The sequence below is a fragment of the Staurois parvus genome, unplaced genomic scaffold, assembly GCF_062004578.1.
Source record: "Staurois parvus isolate SC_StPar_1 unplaced genomic scaffold, SC_StPar_1.0 ptg000538l, whole genome shotgun sequence".
NCBI lineage: Eukaryota > Metazoa > Chordata > Amphibia > Anura > Ranidae > Staurois > Staurois parvus.
The window spans coordinates 1,464,617-1,487,236 of NW_028318334.1; the positions used below are offsets into that span (position 1 = coordinate 1,464,617).

At 40.9% G+C, this 22,620-nt stretch overlaps 1 protein-coding gene across 1 annotated transcript in view; it reads right to left on the reverse strand.

Moving 5' to 3' along the window:
• The window catches only part of KCNH4 (potassium voltage-gated channel subfamily H member 4), a 454,196-nt gene that overhangs the window by 118,484 nt on the left and 313,092 nt on the right, over positions 1–22,620 (reverse strand). Inside the window, exons 2-4 of the mRNA XM_089690632.1 lie at positions 7,884–8,117; positions 7,602–7,733; positions 3,750–3,877 (exon numbers count right to left, since the gene is read on the reverse strand). Of these exons, the coding sequence (XP_089546758.1) occupies positions 3,750–3,877; positions 7,602–7,733; positions 7,884–8,117 (494 nt within the window). The remainder of the gene's footprint in view (positions 1–3,749; positions 3,878–7,601; positions 7,734–7,883; positions 8,118–22,620) is intronic.

Below are 22,620 nucleotides of genomic sequence, written 5' to 3' on the forward strand. Positions count from 1 at the left end.
ATCTGCTTGATCCCACTAGCTGAGCATGTAGAACCTGATTGTACCTTTAGGCTTGCCAGGCATTTTGAATACAGGTGATTGCCTTACCCTATAATCCACTATGGCAATAGGGGGTATGAAGAGTGTGTGCCTTGGTGCTATATATATTTATTTGGTGCTATATTTTTTTTTCTGTTAGACCTAACTAAAAGAATAAAGTAGCAAGCAATATGAAAACATAAACTAATAATAATACAATCTGCAACAGGGGCTTAGCAGCTAAACTGACGTTGTTGCTGACACCCACAAACGTTAGTCCTAGAAAAGACGGTTGAGTCTATGCACTAATGAAAGGGTACACAATAATATGTAGCACACTGTAATTCATAGTAATGTAGCACAAAATACCACAGTGAACACAGGGCTTACAGGCTATGTATCCCACCACACTGCATTTCTCTGTAATCCTGCACTGTGTATAGTGTACAGTAGAGTGGGCAAATATTGCAAAGGCTAGATGTGCAAAGTAGAGACATATACCAACAGACTAAAGGCTGGAGTTAAGGTGGTTCAACAAAATACTGGCACAAGGGGGTGATCCTTTTTCCAACTCAGTGATTCTGTTTTTGAATTTTTATTTTTTTTAATTTTGTTCATGTTGGCATTATATTTCCACGTGGATGTTATAAGTTGCACTGAGTAAATACAGCTGGGTAAAACAAAAAATGTGTCTGTCTTCATTTCAGGCTGCAAAGCAACAACATGTAATCATTTTGAAGGGGGATGATTCTTTTGTATACTCACTGTATCTCTCCCTGCAAACACTCTAGCAGCTCTCCATATCTACTGCAAAGTCTCCAGCACATGCTGAAAAATGGTGGCTGGGAACCCTGACTTTTATAGGGAGAGGGTTGGCGCATAACAAAACACACACTATTGGCCCTTCTAAGCCACCAGACCACAGTTCAATGGCAAGGAAGGGAATTATTGGCAATTGGTTGGCATATTTTACTGAACTGTGAATGATTTGGTTTGTTTCCAGATCAAGTTTAACCTTAACCTGAAGCTCATTCCTAGGGTTCAACAATCCTATGGACTGAATCCTTCAGCCTAAAAGCAACAAAACACTGGAAACCAGGCTATGCTAAACTTTCCAGCAAATGTAAATATAACAAAAACAAGCAGTATAGACAACATTATGAATAAAATCATTTGACACGTAAAGTCAATTTTTCATTTTAGGTTTAGTGGTGAATGTGAACTGATAGTTTTTAATAAGGAATATAGACAACCACAGATCATTGACACCAACCAAGCTGCAAGTCATTGTGAGCTGTGAAAATCCTTTGCCAGTCAGTGCTGTTTATTGGGTAATTGGTTTCCTGGGAGCACACCACTTAGTTGACATGGGTCAGAGTGCTTCTAGTTGATTTTGTTCTACCACAGTACACGTTCTGGCTTTTACACTTTGCCATCTGCCTGTCACTTTGCTATCACCGCAGCATGATCTGGATTCCTCTTGCAGCCAATCAGATTGCTCCTTTGATCTGGCCCATTGAGTAACATAATCCTGCTTATCTGTTACACTTTCTGCTCTAATCTGATTAGGCCAGGTCTCATTTTTTTCCAGCAGTAGATACATCTTACTGGTACAAAGGCACCAAATGTCTCTCTGCTGTACTCGCTCAGAGCAGCCTTATCAGAGCAGACTGGCAGGACCAGATTATAGCACAGAGGTTAATGGAGAGACTGATAGGATCTGCCGAAGGTTATTTAGCAAAGCGCCAGTAATACAACAGCTGTTAGATGAAAATTCTATATCTCCCTGGCACAATGTGCCAACTTCACTCTTGCTATAGAAGGCATTCATAGGACATATAAGGATTAGCACTTTTAACTATTTGCATCCCCTAACGCAGAACACTGTAATATCAATTCTCAGTTAAATCACTATAACCATCTAGAGTATAATTTATTGAGAGAACCAGTATACGTTGTACTTTCACATCCAAATGTATCGATTTAATTAAACAGTAACTTATTTTACAAGATTCAGCACAGATTCCAAACAGTTTTGTACTTAGTGATGTGTAGCCCAGTTAGTGTTACTACTTTTATTACATTACGTGATGCATAGCCTATACATTATTATATGCAAGCTCTGATATGGCCCACCTTTCCAAACCTCCTTGCTATGGTATGGAGCTGTTAAGTTTATATAAGTATTTAGGGCCTGAAAGTAGGTAGGTGGTCTTTTTCCTGTTCCTTGGGGGCCCCCTCAAGATACCAACGGTCACACCTGGACACAGCTACGAGATCTCGGAAAGTGAATGCACTCAAGTCACCTCAGTTGCGATTGCAAACACTTCAGTTTTATTGGCATAACATCAGGGTTATTATACTGTAGTCTTTGGGCAAACACACCCTCAGACCATCCAATCAAATACATTTTGTACATGTACATTTTTTTACCTTAACTCAACAATTATTTGTATGAGGTTTGCATTTTCACTCTTCTGCTTTATCTATCATGCCATACAGACTATGGCTGTAATCTGACCCAACGCCCAAGTTGTGGGTACAACTTTTCAGAAATGAGAGTAAACCTTATCTGCTTTTTTGTAAAGTTTGCAAAAACACTCATTTCTACATGAAGCTGGCATAGACAGTTTTGTTAGTGTGTACAAATTTCATATATATGTTAAACTAGCATCTTGTATTAGTGTATACAAAATGGATTCAGTTATATTCCATTTAATCCTTTCAGGGGCTGTACATCCCACAGATCCAGCCAAAGTGCTTACTATGGCCAATGGGGTACTTTCCAAGATAAAAAAGAAGAAGACATGTATAGGGAAAGGTTATCTGTAATGATTGATAGATACATGAGACATGGACTAATGATATCTGCTGAAGTTTGTCTAAATAAAAATATAGCATGATGTAACCATGCCGGAGGTTGAAGACACAATGTTGTCAGCAACGCCGGACAAGGGAGGGGCAGTAGGGGCGACTGCCCTGGGCACTGTGGTACCATGTGAGGTGGGAAGTAGTGACAGCCGCATCACTAGTTCTGTCAGCTTAGTGCTGGATGAGACAATCTAAATCTGGAGACAAGGACAGAGCCAGGAGGAGGTGCAGGCTGTGGTCACTCTCCCCTCTAACTTCTTCCTCCTGCTACTGCAGTGCTGGATCGGGACTGTGCAGGGCTTGCTTACCTGCCCCCATCCCCTCCCAGCAAAGAATGTGGGTAGGAGGCGGGTAAGCAAACCCTATAAAGTCCCAGTCTGATGGGTGCGGGGATGGGTTGGGCAAAGATTTGGTGCTGGTAGGGGGATTCCATTTGTACTGGGAAAAGGAGGAATTTATGCTTAGGAGGTAAGCATGCAGATTGGTGCTCAGTTTTTTAGGGGGAGGAGGGGATTATTGCTAATACATAATGCATCTTGGTGGGTGGGGCAATTTGACATGTTCGCCCTGGGTGCTAGCTGACCTTGTCCCGGACTTAATAATACATTTGTTTAAGTGCTTGCTGGATGTCTTCCTACATTTGGATTCCTGGCACTTTTGAACTCTTATGGTATGTTATACAATGCTTGTTTTCTCTTTTTGAAACTATGTTCCTTTTTTATTTCTTTTTTTTCTGTATTCTTTACATTTAAATAAAAACTGATTAAAATAAAATTGTTTAAATAATTATAATCTGAAGTCTTCCAATCAAACTACAACTATAATAACCAGGATTCTATGAGTGTTATATCAGCACTTACATTGTTAAGTTTAATGTCGCTCTTGTTTCGCCCAGAGACTTGACCAGTAAGGTGGCACAGCATGGTTCGGCTCTGTCTTCTTGCTGAGCTGAAATGAGAAGATCCAGAACGACGGTTCTTCTGTTTATCTGGTAAGAAAAGAAGATTTTGAGGCATACTCAGTCTTGAATACTGTACTGTCATGTGAGAATGTAAGTACACCTTATGGAACTGTACTCTATCACCATATTTGAACATATAAACATTAGATCATCAAACAGTGTCTACAGGAAAAAGCTGGTATACTTGAACAAATGACACATAAAAATATGTGTGATGTAAGTATTCTCATTATCTAAATGAAGGAAGTTAGATGTGTCATGTGACAAAAAGTACACCCTTACCATTACCATCACTTCAAATCCATTAAATCTGGCATTCTAGATTAAGGTGTTAGTAAACCCAGGATCCTGCATTCACTATATCTGGTCTCCCATAGTACACACAACATGGAATTGCAATTATTTTAGTAAATGTAAACAGCTAAATACCTTTTCTCATCAACAGTTAGAGACGTCTTGTGACTTCTATCAGTATTCAGCAGAGCACTGGTTAAACCTTGTAGGAAGAGTTTTCATTTTGTTCTAGGAGGATGCAGAACCCCTGACCCTCTGTCTGGACAGTGCTGAATGGCCCTGTGCTGATCACATACACTCTCCCAAGAAAAAAAAAACCTCTCTAGTAATACACACCAAACTAAGCATGTGCAGAGTGACTCCACAAGATATGTCTTATCAGGAGATGAGAGGGGGACACTGGAAGAAGGGGTGGATCAGAGAAGTCAGGATCAAACTACATTTTTACACAATGTAGAGGATTAACCCCTTAGGTTCCACAGTGAATATAACAAGCATGCTTTACTGCATACACAGACTTATTTTATGGTTGTGGGTGTAGTAACACTTTAAGTGCCAAAAATTAGAACCTACTTAGGGAGTCCAGGTGGAACCTGTTTTATTAATCAGGTTTTTTTTAAAGCATAAGCAAAGGCAAAACTTTTTTTTTTTTTTTTTTTTTTAGTTTTGAAGAGATTGGGGAAGGATTAGAACACCTGTCAGGTTTTTATTGCTTGCTGTGCCCCTGTTAGGGAGATTAACCCTCTTTATTTCTCCTGTTTACTGCTATCACCAAAAGTGAAAGTAAAAGAAACCCCATATTTTGGGTTGTCCCCAGAAAAGTAATAAAGAGAACATTTTCCAATGAAGACACTAGTTCTGATGACCTGGGAGTCCCCATGGAATTCCCCTAATTTCTACTTTAAGCTCCTGACCTACATTTTTACAGCCGCTAGGCAAACACTGCCAAAAGCATGGTAGTAAAGTATTCCTAAAGCTTCACAGTTTAGGCAAAAAATGGCCTGGTACCTGGTTAATGAGAAACGTTAAGCCATCCTTCACAATACAATTTGTCAAATGTGGTTGACACACTACCTTCCTTAAAACATTAAATGTGGAACTATAGCCAGAAAATCCTGATAAATCACTTCAGGCTGGCCCCTTTTGCAGGTATAGCAAAAAAAAAATACAGTAATTAAAAATAAGAGCCTATACTGTTTAAAATTCAGTAATGTGCCGTCTCACTCTGCTCTGCACATTCTCAATTGATCTCTATTTTTTACCACTGTGCCAAAAATATAGGGAGCGATCTACTGACAGCCTAAAGATTTACTGCTGCTCAGGGGCTCTGGGCTTCAGAACAATGGCAGCCTCCAGCAAGAAATAAACAGAGCAAGGCTGGAGGCAATTTACAGCACACACAAATTTTGGTAGCATAAATATTAACACGGAATGTATGTTCCTTGCTATAGGAGAATATTTTTTATCAAGCTGTTATGGGTAAATTTCCACTTTAATGACTCTTTACGGACCATCTAATACTTACTCCACATTGCTTTTAGCTCAGTGTTGCCCAGAACAGTCTGTATCTAGTCCCTTGTATGCATTGTATACACTATATTGCTAAAAGTATTGGGACACCCCTCCAAATCATTGGATTCAGGTGTTCCAATCACCTCTATGGCCACAAGTGTGTAAAATCAAGGACCTAGGCATGCAGACTTCTTCTACAAACATTGGTGAAAGTATTGGTGGCTCTCAGGAGCTCAGTGAATTCAAGCGTGGTACCGTTGTAGGTTGCCACCTGTGCAATAAGACCATCCATGAAATTTCCTCGCTACTAAATATTCCACGGTCAACTGTTAGTGGTATTATAAAAAAATGTGGAAGCAACTGGGAACAACAGCAACTCAGCCACAAAGTGGTAGGCCATGTAAAATGACAGAGTGGGATCATGCTCAAGCGCACAGTGTGCAGAAGTCGCCAACTGTCTGCAGAGCCAATAGCTAAAGACCTCTAAACTTCATGCAGCCTTCAGATTAGCACAGCAGTGCATAGAGAGCTTCATGGAATGGGTTTCCATGGCCGAGCAGCTGCATCCAAGCCTTACATCACCAAGTGCAATGCAAAGCGTTGGATGCCGTGGTGTAAAGCACGCTACCACTGGACTCTAGGGCAGTGGAGAGGTGTTCTCTGGAGTGACGAATAACGCTTCTCTGTCTGCCAATCCAATGGACGTGTCTGGGTTTGGCAGTTGCCAAGATAACAGTACTTGCCTGACTGCATTGTGCCAAGTGTAAAGTTTGGTGGAGGGGGATTATAGTGAGGGGTTGTTTTTCAGGGGTTGGCTTGGCCCCTAAGTTCCAGTGAAAGGAACTCTTAACGCGTCAGTATACCAAGACATTTTGGACAATTTCATGCTCCCAACTTTGTGGGAACAGTTTGGGGATGGACCCTTCCTGTTCCGACATGACTTCCCACCAGTGCACAAAGCAAGGTCCATAAAGACATGGATGAGCGAGTCTGGGGTGGAGGAACTTGACTGCTCTGCACAGAGTCCTGACCTCAACCCGATAGAACACCTTAGGGATGAATTAGACCGGAGACTGCGAGCCAACATCAGTGCCTGACCTCACAAATGCGCTTCTAGAAGAAAGGTAAACATTCCCATGGATACACTCCTAAACCTTGTGGACAGCCTTGCCAGAAGAGTTGAAGGTGTCATAGCTGCAAAAGGTGGGCCAACTCAATATTGAACCTTACGGACATATGCGGGCCATAGACGGGACGTTTATAGGCCGTATTGTCGGCCGAACGAATAATTGGACAATATTCACCCCGTTAGTGGGGCAATGTCGTCAGCTGATTCTCGTGGTTCTTCTCGGTTCTTTTTATCAGTCATGCTGGAAAATCTACGAAAAACGGCCGTTTTTCGTAAGCATTGGTGGCAGCAACGACCTATTTTTCGTTTATCGGCTGACAATTCGGACGATAAACGTCCCGTCTATGGCCTGCATAAGACTGGGATGCCATTAAAGTTCATGTGCGTGTAAAGGCAGGCATCACAATACTTTTGGCAATATAGTGTATATTGCACAAGGGTCAAATGACTGCCTGCATTTGTTCTAGTCCCAGTTGGGAGTGCACAAGGAAGGGTGGCTACAGTAGGGCATAATGGGACCTTACAAGGAACGTAGCCACTAAAAAAACAGAAAGATAAGGAGATTGCTCTTTTAAAGAAAAAGGCAGAATGCCAAGCAATAACAAGCTTCAAAAGAAAGGCACACAGAAAACACAGTAAGTTCTGAGGTCTGCTGCAATATATGTGTTTTTTAGCAAGGAAAGTTTAATAAGAAAAACTTTAAAAGTGGCAATGGCATGATGATTTGGATGTTATGGACAAACTGGCATGTTTTTGCACGTTGTCTTTCAGTTTCCTCATGACATAAGTTAATGATCTAGCAGCTTCTGTACTCACCATCTTTCTTATCAGTATGCAGGGCTCTCATCCTATACTCAGTGGTGTCTTTAAACGAGAAAAGAAACAGCACTACCTCCCCTTTCTCATTTTTGATGGGCACAATGTCCAGCAGGCACCAGAAGAGATCTCCTGTCATTGAAAAAGAGACACATGAGCTTCACAAATCTTTGTCAGTTTTAACAAGCTGGTATTAAAGAGTTAACAATCGTTGACAAAATTAGAGAAATAAAAAGATGTCCTTATGGCACCTAGAAGTAAAGGTCATGGGTATGGACTCACCATCTTTCTTGTAGAAGCACACCTCAGCCTGGTATTCCTGCTTCTCCTCCAGAGCTCTCTCAATGCCTTGCAAGACGGTCTCACTGGTCTCCACCCCATACAGGAATCGGCACTTGCAGTTCTTCTGCATGACCTCGGTGCGGCCAAAACCTGTGAGATCACAGAAGCCGTCGGAGCAGTAGACAATAGGGTAGCCATGTTGGACTTGGGCATTGGCCAGAAGAAAGTTACTGTCTGTGGAAAATAAGAAATACCGATATAAGAGGTAAGCTTTACCTACAGAGATACTGAAAGATGTTTAAATAGTAGGGGGACAACTATAAGTGGCTGAGCACCAAAAGTACCATAATTCCCTTTGGGATCTATTGTAAAATGTGTGACTTTGTCACATATTCAAACAATGTTACAGTATTCAAACAAATGGCACTACTGCCCTCTGTAGTAAAGCATACTCTGTTTTTTAAACTGTAACTGAAAGTGTGCACAAAATCAATGGGGTTGATTTACGAAGGCTCCATATACACTAGCTTAAAAAAATGCTCCTAGCAGCAGCATTTAGCATTTTATTTCTGCCTGTAGCAGCAAAAAATATTATCCTCTGTTTCCATGCCTTTCTAGTATGGAGGCATTTTTTTTAAGGTGAGTGTTTAGGATATGGCCTCAGTGGGGGAGGGGGGCGGCACTCTCCTGTTTTACCATATTTGCTGCTCTGCCAGGCTGCATGCTCGGATAAGTGTCTGGGTTTGAGGGAAGGGGGGACCACGGTTTTTCCTTTTTTATTTATAGCGTTGCATTCACCTAAAGGGTCTGGTAAGCATTGGGGGAAAACCCACGCAGTATTTTTTAATGCCAGCATTTTTGTTAGTTTACATTCAGCTGTCAGTGGGGAATCCCAGTGGTAGCTGATGAGTCATGGGTTGTGAAAAACGCAGGCAACCATCCGCTCCTTAACAACCCGCTATACAATGCTAAATGCCAGCAAAACGCCAGCCAAAAACCCCTGAAAAACACCCAACAATAAATGTTAATGTTGAGTGTCATTTATCCAGCTTTTCTTTCTAGTGTGTATGGAGCCTAAAACTGAAGAGTGCAAAATCTGGTGCAGCTTTGCAAAGAAACCAATCAGCTTCCAAGTTTCATTGACAAAGCTTAAAAAAAAAAAAAAAGCTTAAAAAGCTGAAGTTAGAAGCTAATTGTCTACCATGCATGGCTGCTTCAGATTTAACGCTCCAGTGTTCCAGTTGATTTTGCAGGTCCCGTTTTAGTAAATCAACCCCAATGCATTGTAGGACTTACCACCAGATAGATGTCCACATTTCTAAGATATCAGAGGCAGCATGGGCTCACCATATGAGAAAAGATATGATATATGAACATTGTATGTAATAAGGAATGGAAAATATGGTTTATAGTGAAGTTCTCTTTAAAATCAACTAACCGCTAAAACATAGACCATTGTAGAATGATGGCTAGCTTTTACATGTTACATAGAATTTGACATTGTTTATGCAGCAAGCATGCTATCCTAATTATTTTACATTTTAAGACAGAAGAAGCTTTATGTTAGGACCTCCATGGCCATGCTGGATTCCCATGGGTCATTATAATTCTAGTTAAATTCTTGGCAAGAAGAAATCCCATTCAACAACACTGAGCAGATGTTCCTGAGGAATCAGGATATGGCTTAAAAACATCTCCTGTCAAATGGAAAATCTATATATAACCTTTATGTGCTAACAGCAGAGAGGTCTCACCTGTGGCAGCTCTAAGCTATAGCTGGCACCTAGAACTGTTTTAGAAATCCAATGATGAGGTGAGCACAATGTACACAGAGTTACTATTTAAGGTACAGTTCGCAGAGTGAATTGCACAGGTCACTTCCCGCTGGGAAAACATGGAAGCCATGAAGACACAACTAGACCTAGGAGAGGATGCATAACTCTCACAATTTTCTCTTCTGGATGGACTGTCCATCCTTCCTCCTCAACTGTTACTCTTTTCTATTATCTGTAAAAATAAGTGTTCTTTTTACTTACCAAATAGTTTTTTTATTGCACTAAACTTTTCATCCAAACTTTAAATTACTGCCATCAATTTTTAAGTGCTTTTAAAAGGAAACATAGTGGTGAAAAAAGCACAAGTGGGTTCAACTGCACTTGTGCACCAAACATCTACCAAATGTTCCTAGTCCTTACTTGCTGTGGACTGTGACTGAGTGAGCTATCTGTGTGCTTTGACTAAGTGTGTTGCCTGCTAGAATGCGGTGTGTACATGTGTACACAGGGGGAGAAGAGAACATTGCTAAGAAAAATATGTGGGGGAGTGCCATACTGTGGAGGAGAGCAGAGAGGGAACCAGCAGGGCGTAAAGCTGATGTGTGCAGGATCCCTCTAGGACTGCTGCAAAGTACAGCTGGGAACGGGTATCTGTGGTTACAAAGCTGTATAGCTATAAGGCTCCAGTGGTTGACAATAAACAGACACTTTAGGAAGACACTGAGGTCCCAGCTAGGCTTAGCTGGGGGGTCTATTTAGAAATCTGCATCCAGGGATCAAGTTGGGTCTGGAAATCTAGTTGGAGAGAGCCAGGAGAAAGTTGGTGGTAAAGTGTCTGGCTTTCCCATGGTGGTGTGAATCTACATTTCCCTCACTAGAAAAAGCCTTTCAATCAAGATCAATAATACAACTATCAGTCCCTTCCCTTATGTCAGAGTGCTAGATGTAATCTTGGAGACTTCACCTCTGCAACATCTTCAAAATGTTCCCCTTTGTATCAATGAAACCACCAAGCAATTCATTCGCTTCCTTATTATGTTTCACCTTGACTACTAAAACTCCCTCCTCATAGGCTTTACCTTTACACTGGCTATTACCTCTTCAGTCTATCATGAATGCTGCTGCCAGACTCATCTACCTTACTAACCATTCAGTGTCTGCTACCCTTCTCTGCTAATTCACGCCACTGGCTTTCGATTGCCCAGAGAATTAAATTCAAATACTAACAACTTCCAAAACCATTTACAACTCTGTCCAAGATACATCACTAATCTTGTCTCCAAATATCACCCAAACCATTCTCTACATTCCTCCCAAGACCTCCTGTTCTCTAGCTCCTTTGTCTCCTCTTCTTCCTATGCTCATCTTCAGCACTTCTGCAGAGCATCTGCCATGCTGTGGAACTCTCTATCCAAGTCTGTCTGGCTATGTCCTGCTCTGTCCACATTTAGGCAATCCCTGAAAACTCATCTCTTCAGAAAGGCATATCTCGCCTTCGCCCAACAACTGACGTTTTAATTCTCCCGTAAACTCATCCCTCACAGTTATGACTTTTTGTACAACTTGTCCTTTTAGACTGTAAGTTCTGAGGAGCAGGGCCCTCCTAACTGACTTGTATTGAATTGTACTGTAACTGTACAGTCTCCCTCTATAATGTAAAGCACTCTACAATCTGTTGGTACTATATAAATCCTGTATAATAATAAATACTATTCTGTAGAATAGGTAACTCAACTCACAGTGTATCACAATATCACTTACCATCTCCTTTGGATTTCTATAGAGACTTTGGAAGCAAACCCCCACCTCAGTTGAAACTCTGCTATGAATCCTCTTCCAATTATGCATAAGAATTCTCAATGCCATAATACACTATTCCCTACAGGTTTGGGACATATAAAATACTGTAGGAAACTAATCTGCCCTTATGCTCTGTAAGCAACTATTACTCATGTAACCCAATGTTTCGCCCCGGATACCTGGAACTGGATGATTAAAATGGTGGCTCTTTAAACATATGACCAGGATATATAGCTTGTCTTCCATAATGGGAGTGCTTAGTTTCCCAACCATTCAAAACCCGAATAAAGCACCAGTGCAAAAGATATCCAGATACCTCCAGATCAAGAATGCTGTTGCCCAGACAATTATCCATCCTCCCTTTAAATTCTAACTTTAAAGCCTCTACCACTGTTAGCACAGTGCATCATTTTTCACCTCATAGTTCCCAGGGGTGCCCAAGGTCTTGCACCATACTGGCAATGCCCCTTCTTGTTACTATTGTCTAAGGCATTCGTTTGTACTGGAATTGTCCCTCTGGGGTTTAGAGAGCTGTTTTCTCTCTGATGACCTTGGATAGTGGTATCTGCCAATACGCCTTTACAAGGTCCAAAGTATAGAGCCCAGTCTTGCAATGAGGTCATGCTCAGGATAGGCATCAAATCTGAAACTTCATTAATCTTCCAGAAATCACTGCAGAATTGCTTTTGGGCTTGGATATCAACACATTAGGGCTCAACCACTCACTCTGAGATTCCCAGTATCAACATCTTTGCCTCATCTGAGATAGGCTTCTTCTGAGCCTGTGGAATGTGGTAAGGCCTGATGCAAACCTTGACACTGGGGCTGGGTAATGGTATCATGCCAATTAACATCAATGATCCAGGGTATCTGTAGAACATCTTATTCTTTTATAGAAATTCCTGTGCTTCCCAGTTTTGTGATTTGACAATGCGGTTGCCACCTGGACACTATCCACACTAACCTGAGGTTCAAGTCTCACACTTGCCCGGGCAGTCATCAGTTCTCTATCTTTCCAGAAATTAAATAAAATTGATAGAGTTGATGAGATTTTCTCTTATCTGCTGGGGGAACTCTGTAATTTAATTGCCCTACTTTAGCTGACTTATTGTAAACCCAGTATTGTGCCTCCTGGGCAGTCAGCAAATGTTTCCTGACCAGTAGCCTTACATTTGCGATCCTTTCATGCATTTGGCAGATGTACTTTAGCACACTCTTGTAAGGGGTGGATTCACCTTCCTATCCTTCTTTCACTAGGGCAAGAAATCCCTGGGATCTCCATCCATATAGCAGTTCAAAAGGCAAAAACCCCATGGAGACCTGAGACATCTCAGATGAAAAACAAAAGTGCTGGCAAGCGGCAGTCAGTCTTTTCCATCCTTCTGTACTACCCACTTAAGCATTCATTTTAGGGTGTTATTGAAAGTTTGAGAAACGTTTAGATATTTTATTTCAGTATCCACAACATAAGTATAATAAATGCTTTGCTTTTAAGACTTTTTATATCTGAAAAGGAAACAGTACTGTAGCTGCCTAGCCCTTCTGACCTAAACAAACATCCCTACCTGAGTAGGACATCGGAGGCATGAAATATAGTTTACATTCTCTGGCTGAAGCCTTCTTCTCCACCACTGGCTATGTCTGCATAGTAAGCCCTAAAAGCTGTCTTCCAAGACAGGAGATGCTCTAAATTTTAAGACTTGTTCCCACCTGACACGTTGCCATCCAGTAATGCCATTTTGATGCATTTTCCAACACAGCAAAATGTGTAGAACAATTAACTGTTTTCATCACGAACTGTTCACACCAGTGCATTGCAGTGGTAATGTACTTTGCATGTTGAGTGAAACCCCTTATGAAATCTGACATGTATTATTGCATCCCAGAATATGTTAACACATGTAAGCTGTATTTCTGGTGTGACCCCATTGGACAGTGGCCCTCAAATTTTTAGCTAGTAATATAATTAAATGTTCATTTTTATATGAGACTCTCTAGTCCAAACAAAAGAAATTGTTGTTAGGGATTTTTTAAATGGTAGCCTATGTTTTTTCTATCCATAGACATTAGCTGGTGGTTGGATGGGCAGACTGGATCAGAACTGGATCAGAACACCTGGACCTTTCCATCGACTGGCTCACACAATCATGCACATTTATGTCTATGGAGGCAAAAGGGGGGAGTGCAAGCAAATATCTCCAGCGTCAAAATTAATCTTCCCAAGATTAACTGGCCAGGGATTCTGGTAAGATTTGTTGCTGCCCATAAAAAGGATAGCTAATCTAGAAATGATCATCTCATGTTGGTGTCACCTTATAGGAAACCTGCATTAACATAAATATGGAGGCTTCCATTACTGGCCTTATTTAAAAAATTCTAGTTGTCGTAACTGAGGCTGGCTATACTTTTTGAGTCACTCACCCAGAAAAAGCCCACCACAGTTCTGAAAGTTGGGAGTGCAGTCAGAACTATTCATCTGTTTACTTGTAGCATGCAAGTGGCTCACGGAATTGAAGCCAATGGAGCAGCATAACATGGAAGGCAAAAACATTTTCAGAAGAAGAGTTTATCAGTGGCAGCCTCCATATTTCCTCACTATTGATTTCCTTTAAAGTGTACTGTATGCATAGTCCAACCCTTGTTAGAGAATTATATTAGGGAGGGATAGAACCAGTGCTAATACTGTATATTTATGATGTCTATGTACTATTGGGGACATTTTCCTTTACTTTCTGTCCTAAAGACACAAAGTAAGGGAAATTTCCCTCTTAAACAGCTGTCCCCAGAACAAATGTCCCTGCCGGGGACAACTCTAACATTTTGGACTTCCCCTAGCAGTGACAATGAACTTCAGTACAAATAGAGGAGTGAATCCAAATAAAAACGTGACAGAGAGTTTAACATTGCCCACTTTATCCAAAACTTTAAAAAGATCCACGGAGTTTAAAGTTGTTTAAAGTAAATCTGCTGTGCTATAGGACATAAGGATTCATTTATGACACTATGCCAGTTGGGTAGCCATGGTATGCCGTGTAACATCACAGGGCAGTTTTAGATTAAACACCTCTGACCAGAAACTTTTATGACTAATTGTCTGGCTCTTTGTGAAAGACAGAGCTGGGTGCCAGTCCCTCTAACAAATTATTACTTGTGCTTAACCTTTGGCAATGATTTCCATGAAGGTCAATGAATGAATTTCCTAGCTCTGAAAAAAATCTTCTGGTTCTGGTTAGGTAACTCTGGCTGGCTCTGAAAATTGAACTTACAAAATATCTGCGTTTCATGTCATGTATATAATGCATGCATGAAAGCACATTTTTAATTCATTTTAATATATTGCTGTTTAACCAGTAAGAGCATTTAACGTGTAGGAATGAGATTAGGACTAAGATCAACCATGAGTTTGATCTGAACCCAAGCTGTTCACAGTTTAGCAAACAGGTGAACTAAATCCCCAGAATTTGGCTGTTTGCCCAAACCATATAACCATATTTGGTCAATGATATCAGCCAGTATTGCTGTCCGTAGGTTGACCAGCGAAGGAAGTATTGTGGACTCTGCCCTTCCCTTATTTTGGGCAGCAGGCATATTGTACATGCCCACTTAAAGTGAAACTTTAGTCTGAAAATTAAGTCGTGCTAGATCACTTCAGTCTGGCCCCTTTTTCAAGTTTAGCTATTGTGATATTTGGGGGCTATTTAGCTCAGGGTAACGCTTACCTGTGAGTAGAGTCCATGCCAGAAATGATTGTTGGTCCACTTTTATTAAAGAAAACAAAAAAAGTCCATACAATGTAGGGCGCTACTTCTGTTTGATCTGCAACTGCCATGGTGCTGCACGTGTAATCAGTTATGACACCAGCCATTTGATGATTTGACAGTTTGGTTGGGGAAACAGGCAAATGTAAAAGTTAGCAATCCCGGCATTCCAAGAATGTTTTTTTGAAATCATTAAATTGATGGGTTTAGATCCTCGTTATGACTTTCTGCTGTTCAGGGGCTCTGGGCTTCAGCAAAATGGCAGCCTCCAGCAAGAAGAAACAGAAGAATGTTGGAGGCAATTTACAGCACACACTAATTTTGGTAGCATAGCATATGTTCCTTGCTAAAGAAAATTATTTTTTATCAAGTTGTTATGGGTAAAGTCCCGCTTTAAGGATCTGATAGAGATTTGAGGGGGGGGGGGGGTGTACCTGTGTTTGTTTTCAGTTTTGTGCTTGTGATCCCGATTAAAAATCCATACTAGATCCCTATCTAGGATAAGGGTCTGGTATAGATTTTGGGGGTGACCCCACAAGGTTATTTATTTAATTTTCAAGGCAAATTGTATGCTATAGGAGGTAGGGTGCACACTCACTGTGTCCCCTCCTTTCCTTGTCCTTTCTTGTCCTTGGTAAAGGCCTCTCTGGCAAATTTTTCTACATTGTAATGAAGACAAGTGCGTCATCCCCACATCCCTTGGCAAGGCAATGTGGGGATCTGTGTGTAAGGGGGGGTTGGTCATTGATATATGGAAGCCCCCTTTAAAATAAAAATGCCCCCCATGTGAATGAGTAGGTAGTAAGTACTCCTTGTTTCTCATATATTTTTTTTTAAAAGTATCCCATTATGAAAATTCAACATTTAGCAGGATAATTTTAAATTTTTTTGCTGGTGTACATCTTACAGGTGCCCAACTTAAAGTAATTGTGCATTTTAATATTGCCCATTAGGCCTTATTAATATACCCATTCCCTCTGCATAGCATTTTTTAGATGTTGTTGCATTGGTACCTCACCATGACAGTGCTCAGCTACCCATGTACCCAAACTAAAAGTTTGCAAATTGGCCTTAAAAAGACCAGAAAAAAATGACAAGATTTGCCTTCCATGGCCTTCAGTAGGGTTTGGATGCTATGTTTGGACTTTGCAGATTTAGAGTGTTTGGCGAATGTCGACTGTAATGAACTTTGCTTGGTTTGCTGATCACTACCGATGATTTTTCTTAGGGCCCAAACTAGAAGATCAGTGTAACATGAATTTTTCAGTACTGGCCAGCTACTGTTAATTATATTAGAAATGTGCTGGCAGATATCCTGATGACAGTCTAACAGTTGCAAATGTGTTATCCCAAAATCAAAGTCTCCCTTGTGATTGACAATTAATAAAGCTCATTTACCAGAACACTTATAGTTCCATTAGTAAAACATAACTTAATACATTCATAAAATTATACCATCAGACAGCAATTGTATAAACATAGCCCAGCAGCTGATGAGCTTTGCACATCGAGATGGTAAACTTAATAGATACAGCGACTGTGTTGTCTTACTGAAAGTGCTCCTCAAGCCTGTTCCTAAAGATAGTGAATGCTATCTGTCCTGCTACCTTAAAGGCCAATGCAACCTTTTGCACCATGTTACATTACACCCATATTTAGAGTATATCGTGGTACATGGATGCCAAGTGGATCTCCCCCCTCCCCAAAACACTCCCCTTTCCGTGACAGCATGCAGGTGTTCAAAACTACTGGGGCAGATGGACTTGTAGTGTTCAATGAAATGCAAGTAGGGCAATCACCATCCTCTAGCTCTCCAAATGAGAGCCTTGGTGTGGACTGGAATCTGGAAAGAGAATGTGCAGGAGCCTGGCGTTGCACCTGCAATCTACTGAGCTTATACGCAAAAAATAATAAATGTAATTTTTTATGCTGCAAAATTATGTCCATTTATTATTTTAATCCAAAACACGGACAGCATTTGAGTTATTGTGTCTATTGATATTTTAGAGGAATTATCATGTATTGTTATTTGTTTTCCTTCTATTATTTGTCAGTCACTTTTATGGTTATTTTTATGGTTTATGTCTTTTTTTTTGTCCTTTAGCTGTCCCCTTCACTGTACTGCATTTATGACACCGATCTCATTTTTGTTTGTTTTCCTTTGTGTTGTACAATGTTACGACCACCAATTTTTGCACCCTGCTGCCCTTGGTTTTGAAAAGCTGCCAATGTTTACCGGTTTCTCCAGAGATGGTTACCATGCCAATTTCTAGCATTGCAGACTATGCAGTCCTTGACTGTAATGAGTGACTGAAAGATAACACAGGTGCTAAAAGATACTTCTGGGTTTCAGGGTGCATGGAGTATGATCAAGAGCGATACTTTTGATGAACATGTTAAAAACCTACACAACATTCTCCTTCCTCCTTCCTTTCTCCCATTTATACTTTACCGGTATATATGTTTTTCTTATACGACATTATCTATAATAACAGGGGGCTACACCAACACTGGAATGATTTGTAAAATATGGACAATGGAAATTTCCATGGTACCACCTGACCAAGTATTATTTTTCCAGTGAAGGACTGTCCAACTGGCCGCCTGCAGGACCTTGTTTTGCAGCCCACAGTGTTGGAACTGCAGAGTACCCTTGCACTATGAGGCAAGTGATTAGCTGCCCAACAGTGAAAGGATATTGTTGGCTTCTTCTAAAGAGGCAGAGAAGTGCAGGGGCATGTGATCTACCGAGTAAACACAAGTGTAATCATACGGCTATATTTGCTATCACTGACACCAATAATATGGGGCATATCCTTGCTTCCAATGATGCAGATGACATGGGACTTATTTTACTCCCACTGAAATCAATGATATAGCCCTTTTTTTTGGACCTGTGTCAACAAGCATTGGGTAAATTAATTGGGTAAAAAATTGAGTAAATTAATTGGTTTACGTGAAAGTTACAACGTTTACAAATGGTGGTATATATACTGGGATTTTTATTTTTATTTGTTATTTTTACTAGTAATGGCGGTGATCAGCGACTTATAGCGGGACTGCGGCATGCATTCTGACACTGAGGAGAATTTAACTTGGTGTCAGTGACATCCCCAGTGACACCAATACAGTGACCAGTGATAAAGAAAAAAGCACTGACACTGTACTAATGGCACTGGGCAGGAAGGGGTTAACATGAGGGGCAATCAAAGGGTTAACTGTGTGCTGTTTAAATAGTGCTGTGTCCATGTGCTTCACTGTACTCACACTGCTTTGGATGTCTGTGCTGTGCACAGCTATCCAAAGCAATGTGCACGAGTTGACAAGGAGGAGAATTGTTTTGTTTACAAACAGTTCAACTCCCCATTGGAGAAGCTCGGCAATCACCGGGCGGAGATGAGTAATCACTGGACAGGACCCAGTGATTGACAGCTGCGGCCGCAAATGGCGGCGCGTGTAGGGCGCGCTCGCACCACCTATTCAGAAATGCGAAATCACGTATATATACGTGATTTTGCGCACCTGTGCCACCCTGTAGCAGTATATCTGCTATAGGGCGGTCAGGAAGCAGTTAATTATGAGAGCAAGCATTGAAGGAAATTGTTCCAATGGGGACAAATATTCTGGTGATAACTGTCTAAGATGGGATTCACTCTCACTTTTGGGAGATTTACTCTTTATTATCTATTTACTATAGATTTACTCAACTTTCTGTTGTGTCTCCAAGACAGGAAGTGAAGGGAAATCTTCCCAGCAGGACACAAAAGCAACAAATAACCTTTCCACACTTGTCTACAAGATCACAGAGCAAATACTAATTGAACTTAACATTACAGTTTCAAATAAGCACTTAGCATCCATCCCACAAAGAGTTAAAATCCCTTGTACTTTTCAGACATTGAGCTTGGCTTCAGATACATCAAAAGGTTAAATTTTTATCTGGTTCAACCAACGCCTATTGCCATGTTTCTAAAAATGCATCAAATAGCAGCACAGTAAACATGTTGTTATGGTAACTTTAATCATGAAAACTGCAAGGTTAAGAGGGGATGCGGCTGAATCAGAAACTTCTCCTTCTCCTAATTTGTACAAGAAGCTGGCATAGTGTAGGCAGTGTTAGAACCCCGTCCTCACTTGAAACTCCCTAAAAACTAGTAGATAGAACTTTATCTCATGGCACACACACTGCTAGTGTCAGCCTTGCTCTTTACACAAGGTAGACCACGTTCATATCCTCCATTTATCAGGTTACCTTGTCCGCAGAACCTAAAATGTGTCTTCTTAAAGCGGAGTTCCACCCAAAAGGGGAAGTTCCGATTTAAGCCTTTGTCCCCCGCTCCCCATCAAGGATTGGCACCTTTGGGGAGCGAGTACCTGAATTTGACAGGTACCCGCTCCCACTTCTGCTGCGATCTCCTAGGCAATAGGAAGCGGAAATTGTCCTCCCTCCCCATAGTCTTCTGGAATGCGTGACAGGTCCCAGAAGACTACGGGGCCATTCACAATGTGCAGCGCTTCTCGCACATGTGCAGTGAGCACCTGGCTGTAAAGCCGCAAGCTGTCACAGCCGGGTGCCCACACTGAAGATGCTGGCACCAGGGAAAGAAGATGGCTGCTGAAACCAGCGTTAGAGAGGACATCGCTGGACTGAGGACAGGTAAGTGGCTGTATTTTAAAAGTCAGCAGCTACAGTTTTTGTAGCTGCTGACTTGTTTTTTTATTTTCAGCTGGAACTCCACTTTAATATGTTTGATGAGTCTATTGTACCCACTGAGCTGATGCCTTCTGTCGCCAGGCTACTCTATATAGCATGGAAATTGATAGCAAAAAAATGGATATCGCCCAGCCCTCCCTCCGTAACAGAGTGAAAAACTCAGGTTAACAATGTAATCTCCATAGAAAAATGAATATTTCAACACGGAAACTGTATTAGAAAATTTTAAATTACACACCCAGTTTGGCTCCATATGATAGCAAATAGATTGCTCTCTCTATAAATATGTGAGGCCCTTAGTTGTATAGTAGAACAGCTGGAATTTAGTTTGTGGAAAGACACATACAGTAGAGCTAGATAATATTGGAAGGGATAACAGACTTGGGTCAACGTGTGCTGGTTTAATATTGTCGTAGAATATATGTTCATACGGTGTATACAAAATTACCCCCTTATTATTTTTTTCTTTTGTATGTGTGCAATTTGCTGATTGCTGCTTTATCACTGCATGACCAGTGTCCTTTGATTTGTTTGTAGTGTGTTGCGCACAAGTTGTGCATTTGTTCGTCTGTTAACCTGCTTAAGGATCGCCCTATAGCATATATACTGCTACAGGGTGGCACCTGTGTGCAGAATCACACACACACACACACACACACATATATATATATATATATATATATATATATATAAATAAATACGTGATTTTGTACTTCCAGATAGGGGGTGCGCACGAGCCACTTGTACACCCTACCCACTCTATTCGTGGCCGCGGATGTCAATCACTGGGTCCCGTCCGGCAATTACCCGCCGGCGCCTGGTGATTACCGATCATGTCCGATGAGGAAGAAGATTGTTTTGTTTAAAAACAATATTCCTCCCTGTCAACCCGAGCACACTGCTTGGGATGGCTGTGCACAGTACAGTCATTCACAGCAGTGTGCTTACAGTGAAAAACACACCCCCAGCCTTCTAGTAAAACACTCCCAGGACAGTTAACCCTTTTATCGCCCCTCACATTAACCTCTTCCTGCCCAGTGCCATTAGTACAGTGTCAGTGCTTTTTTTTTAGCACCAATCACTGTATTGGTGTTACTGAGGTGTCAGTGACACCAACTTAATTCCCCCCCAGTGTTAGAATGTCCACCGCAGTCCCGCTATAAGTCGCTGATCGCCGCCATTACTAGTAGAAAAAAAATCCCATTATCTATATCGCCATTTGTAAACGCTATAACTTTCACGAAAAACAATTAATTTACATGTATTGGGATTTTTTTTAGCAAACACATGTAGCAGAATACATTTTGACCTAAATTTATGATGAAATTTGATTTTTAAAATTTTTTACTGGACAGGTTTAATAGCAAAAAGTCCAAAATATAGTTTTTTTCTCAAAATTGTCGGTCTTTTTTTGCTTATAGCGCAAAAAAATAAAAAATGCACAGGAGATCAAATATCACTGAAAGACAGCTCAATTTGTGGGGGGAAAAGGACATAAACTTAATTTGGGTGCAGCATTGCATGACCGCGCAATTGTCAGTTAAAGTAACACAGCCCCGTAACGCAAAAAGTGGCCTGGTCAGGAAGGGGGGTAAATCCTCAGGAGGGCAAGTGGTTAAAAAAAACGAAACATTCAAAAACCAAATAAAAATGATCTGATTTTAAAAAAATGTAGACCACGCAATGTATATGTATGGCTTGTACATTGAAAGACATACCACATTCATAGCAAGGACTACTGTACAGGGGCCAAAAGGGACATAGGTGACTATCAGAAAGGTCATATAGAATCACATAGCTTGGCAAATATTCAGGGTCTTCACTCCTATTGATCTTCAACTTGGACCTTCCATAGTAAGTCTACACACCAATAATTTGTAAAAGTTGCATAAGATTGAGTCCACTGGGGTGTACAGATTCATAGGTAATGCAAGTGATTATGAAGACATCATGGTCATATTCAACTAGACTGGTTCTGTAAAGTTGAACAGAATTTTGCCACTTATGTGATTATCTTATTTAGTTCTATAGAGTGTCCGTTATACACCCCAGGATAAGTAACTCAGGCACCTTTGTCCAATCACCATGTAATGTCTTACGGTAGATGTTAATTGCCCAAGAACATCATGGAAGGTGTATGAGTTTCTGAAACCAGCCTTTCCTAATCACATAATCCAACCACCATGATACCACAAAGTCTGGGGAAAGTGTTAATCATTCATGTTACATGGTTGGAGGTGCCAAGTGTTGCCAAATCATTGTACTTGCATGATCAACATCTGCCCAAATAATGTAATAAAAAAACATCCAAGCACCTTTTTTCCTAATTGATATACAGCTGTCACATGACTCAAGTCTTTACCAGCCTGTCTGCAGGGAAACATAAAGCAGAAGGAGCTTCTAGTCCTCTGCTGGTCATGTGTTCAAAATAAAAAAAAAAACAGCCTTCGGGATACGGAGTAAAATTAAATAATTAACATCAATGAACTGTTTAAAATCATCATACAGATAGATATTTGAAATAGAATCTTTATTATTTTTGGCAATAACATGTTGTAGGTGGATTTCTGCTAATCACAGGCTGTGTCACGCCCAGTGGTGTATTTAGATTTTGTGCTGCCCTAGGCAACACAAAAATGTTGCCCCCCCCTCCAATGAGAGAACGAGAGAGTCAATAAGTGCGTGTATAT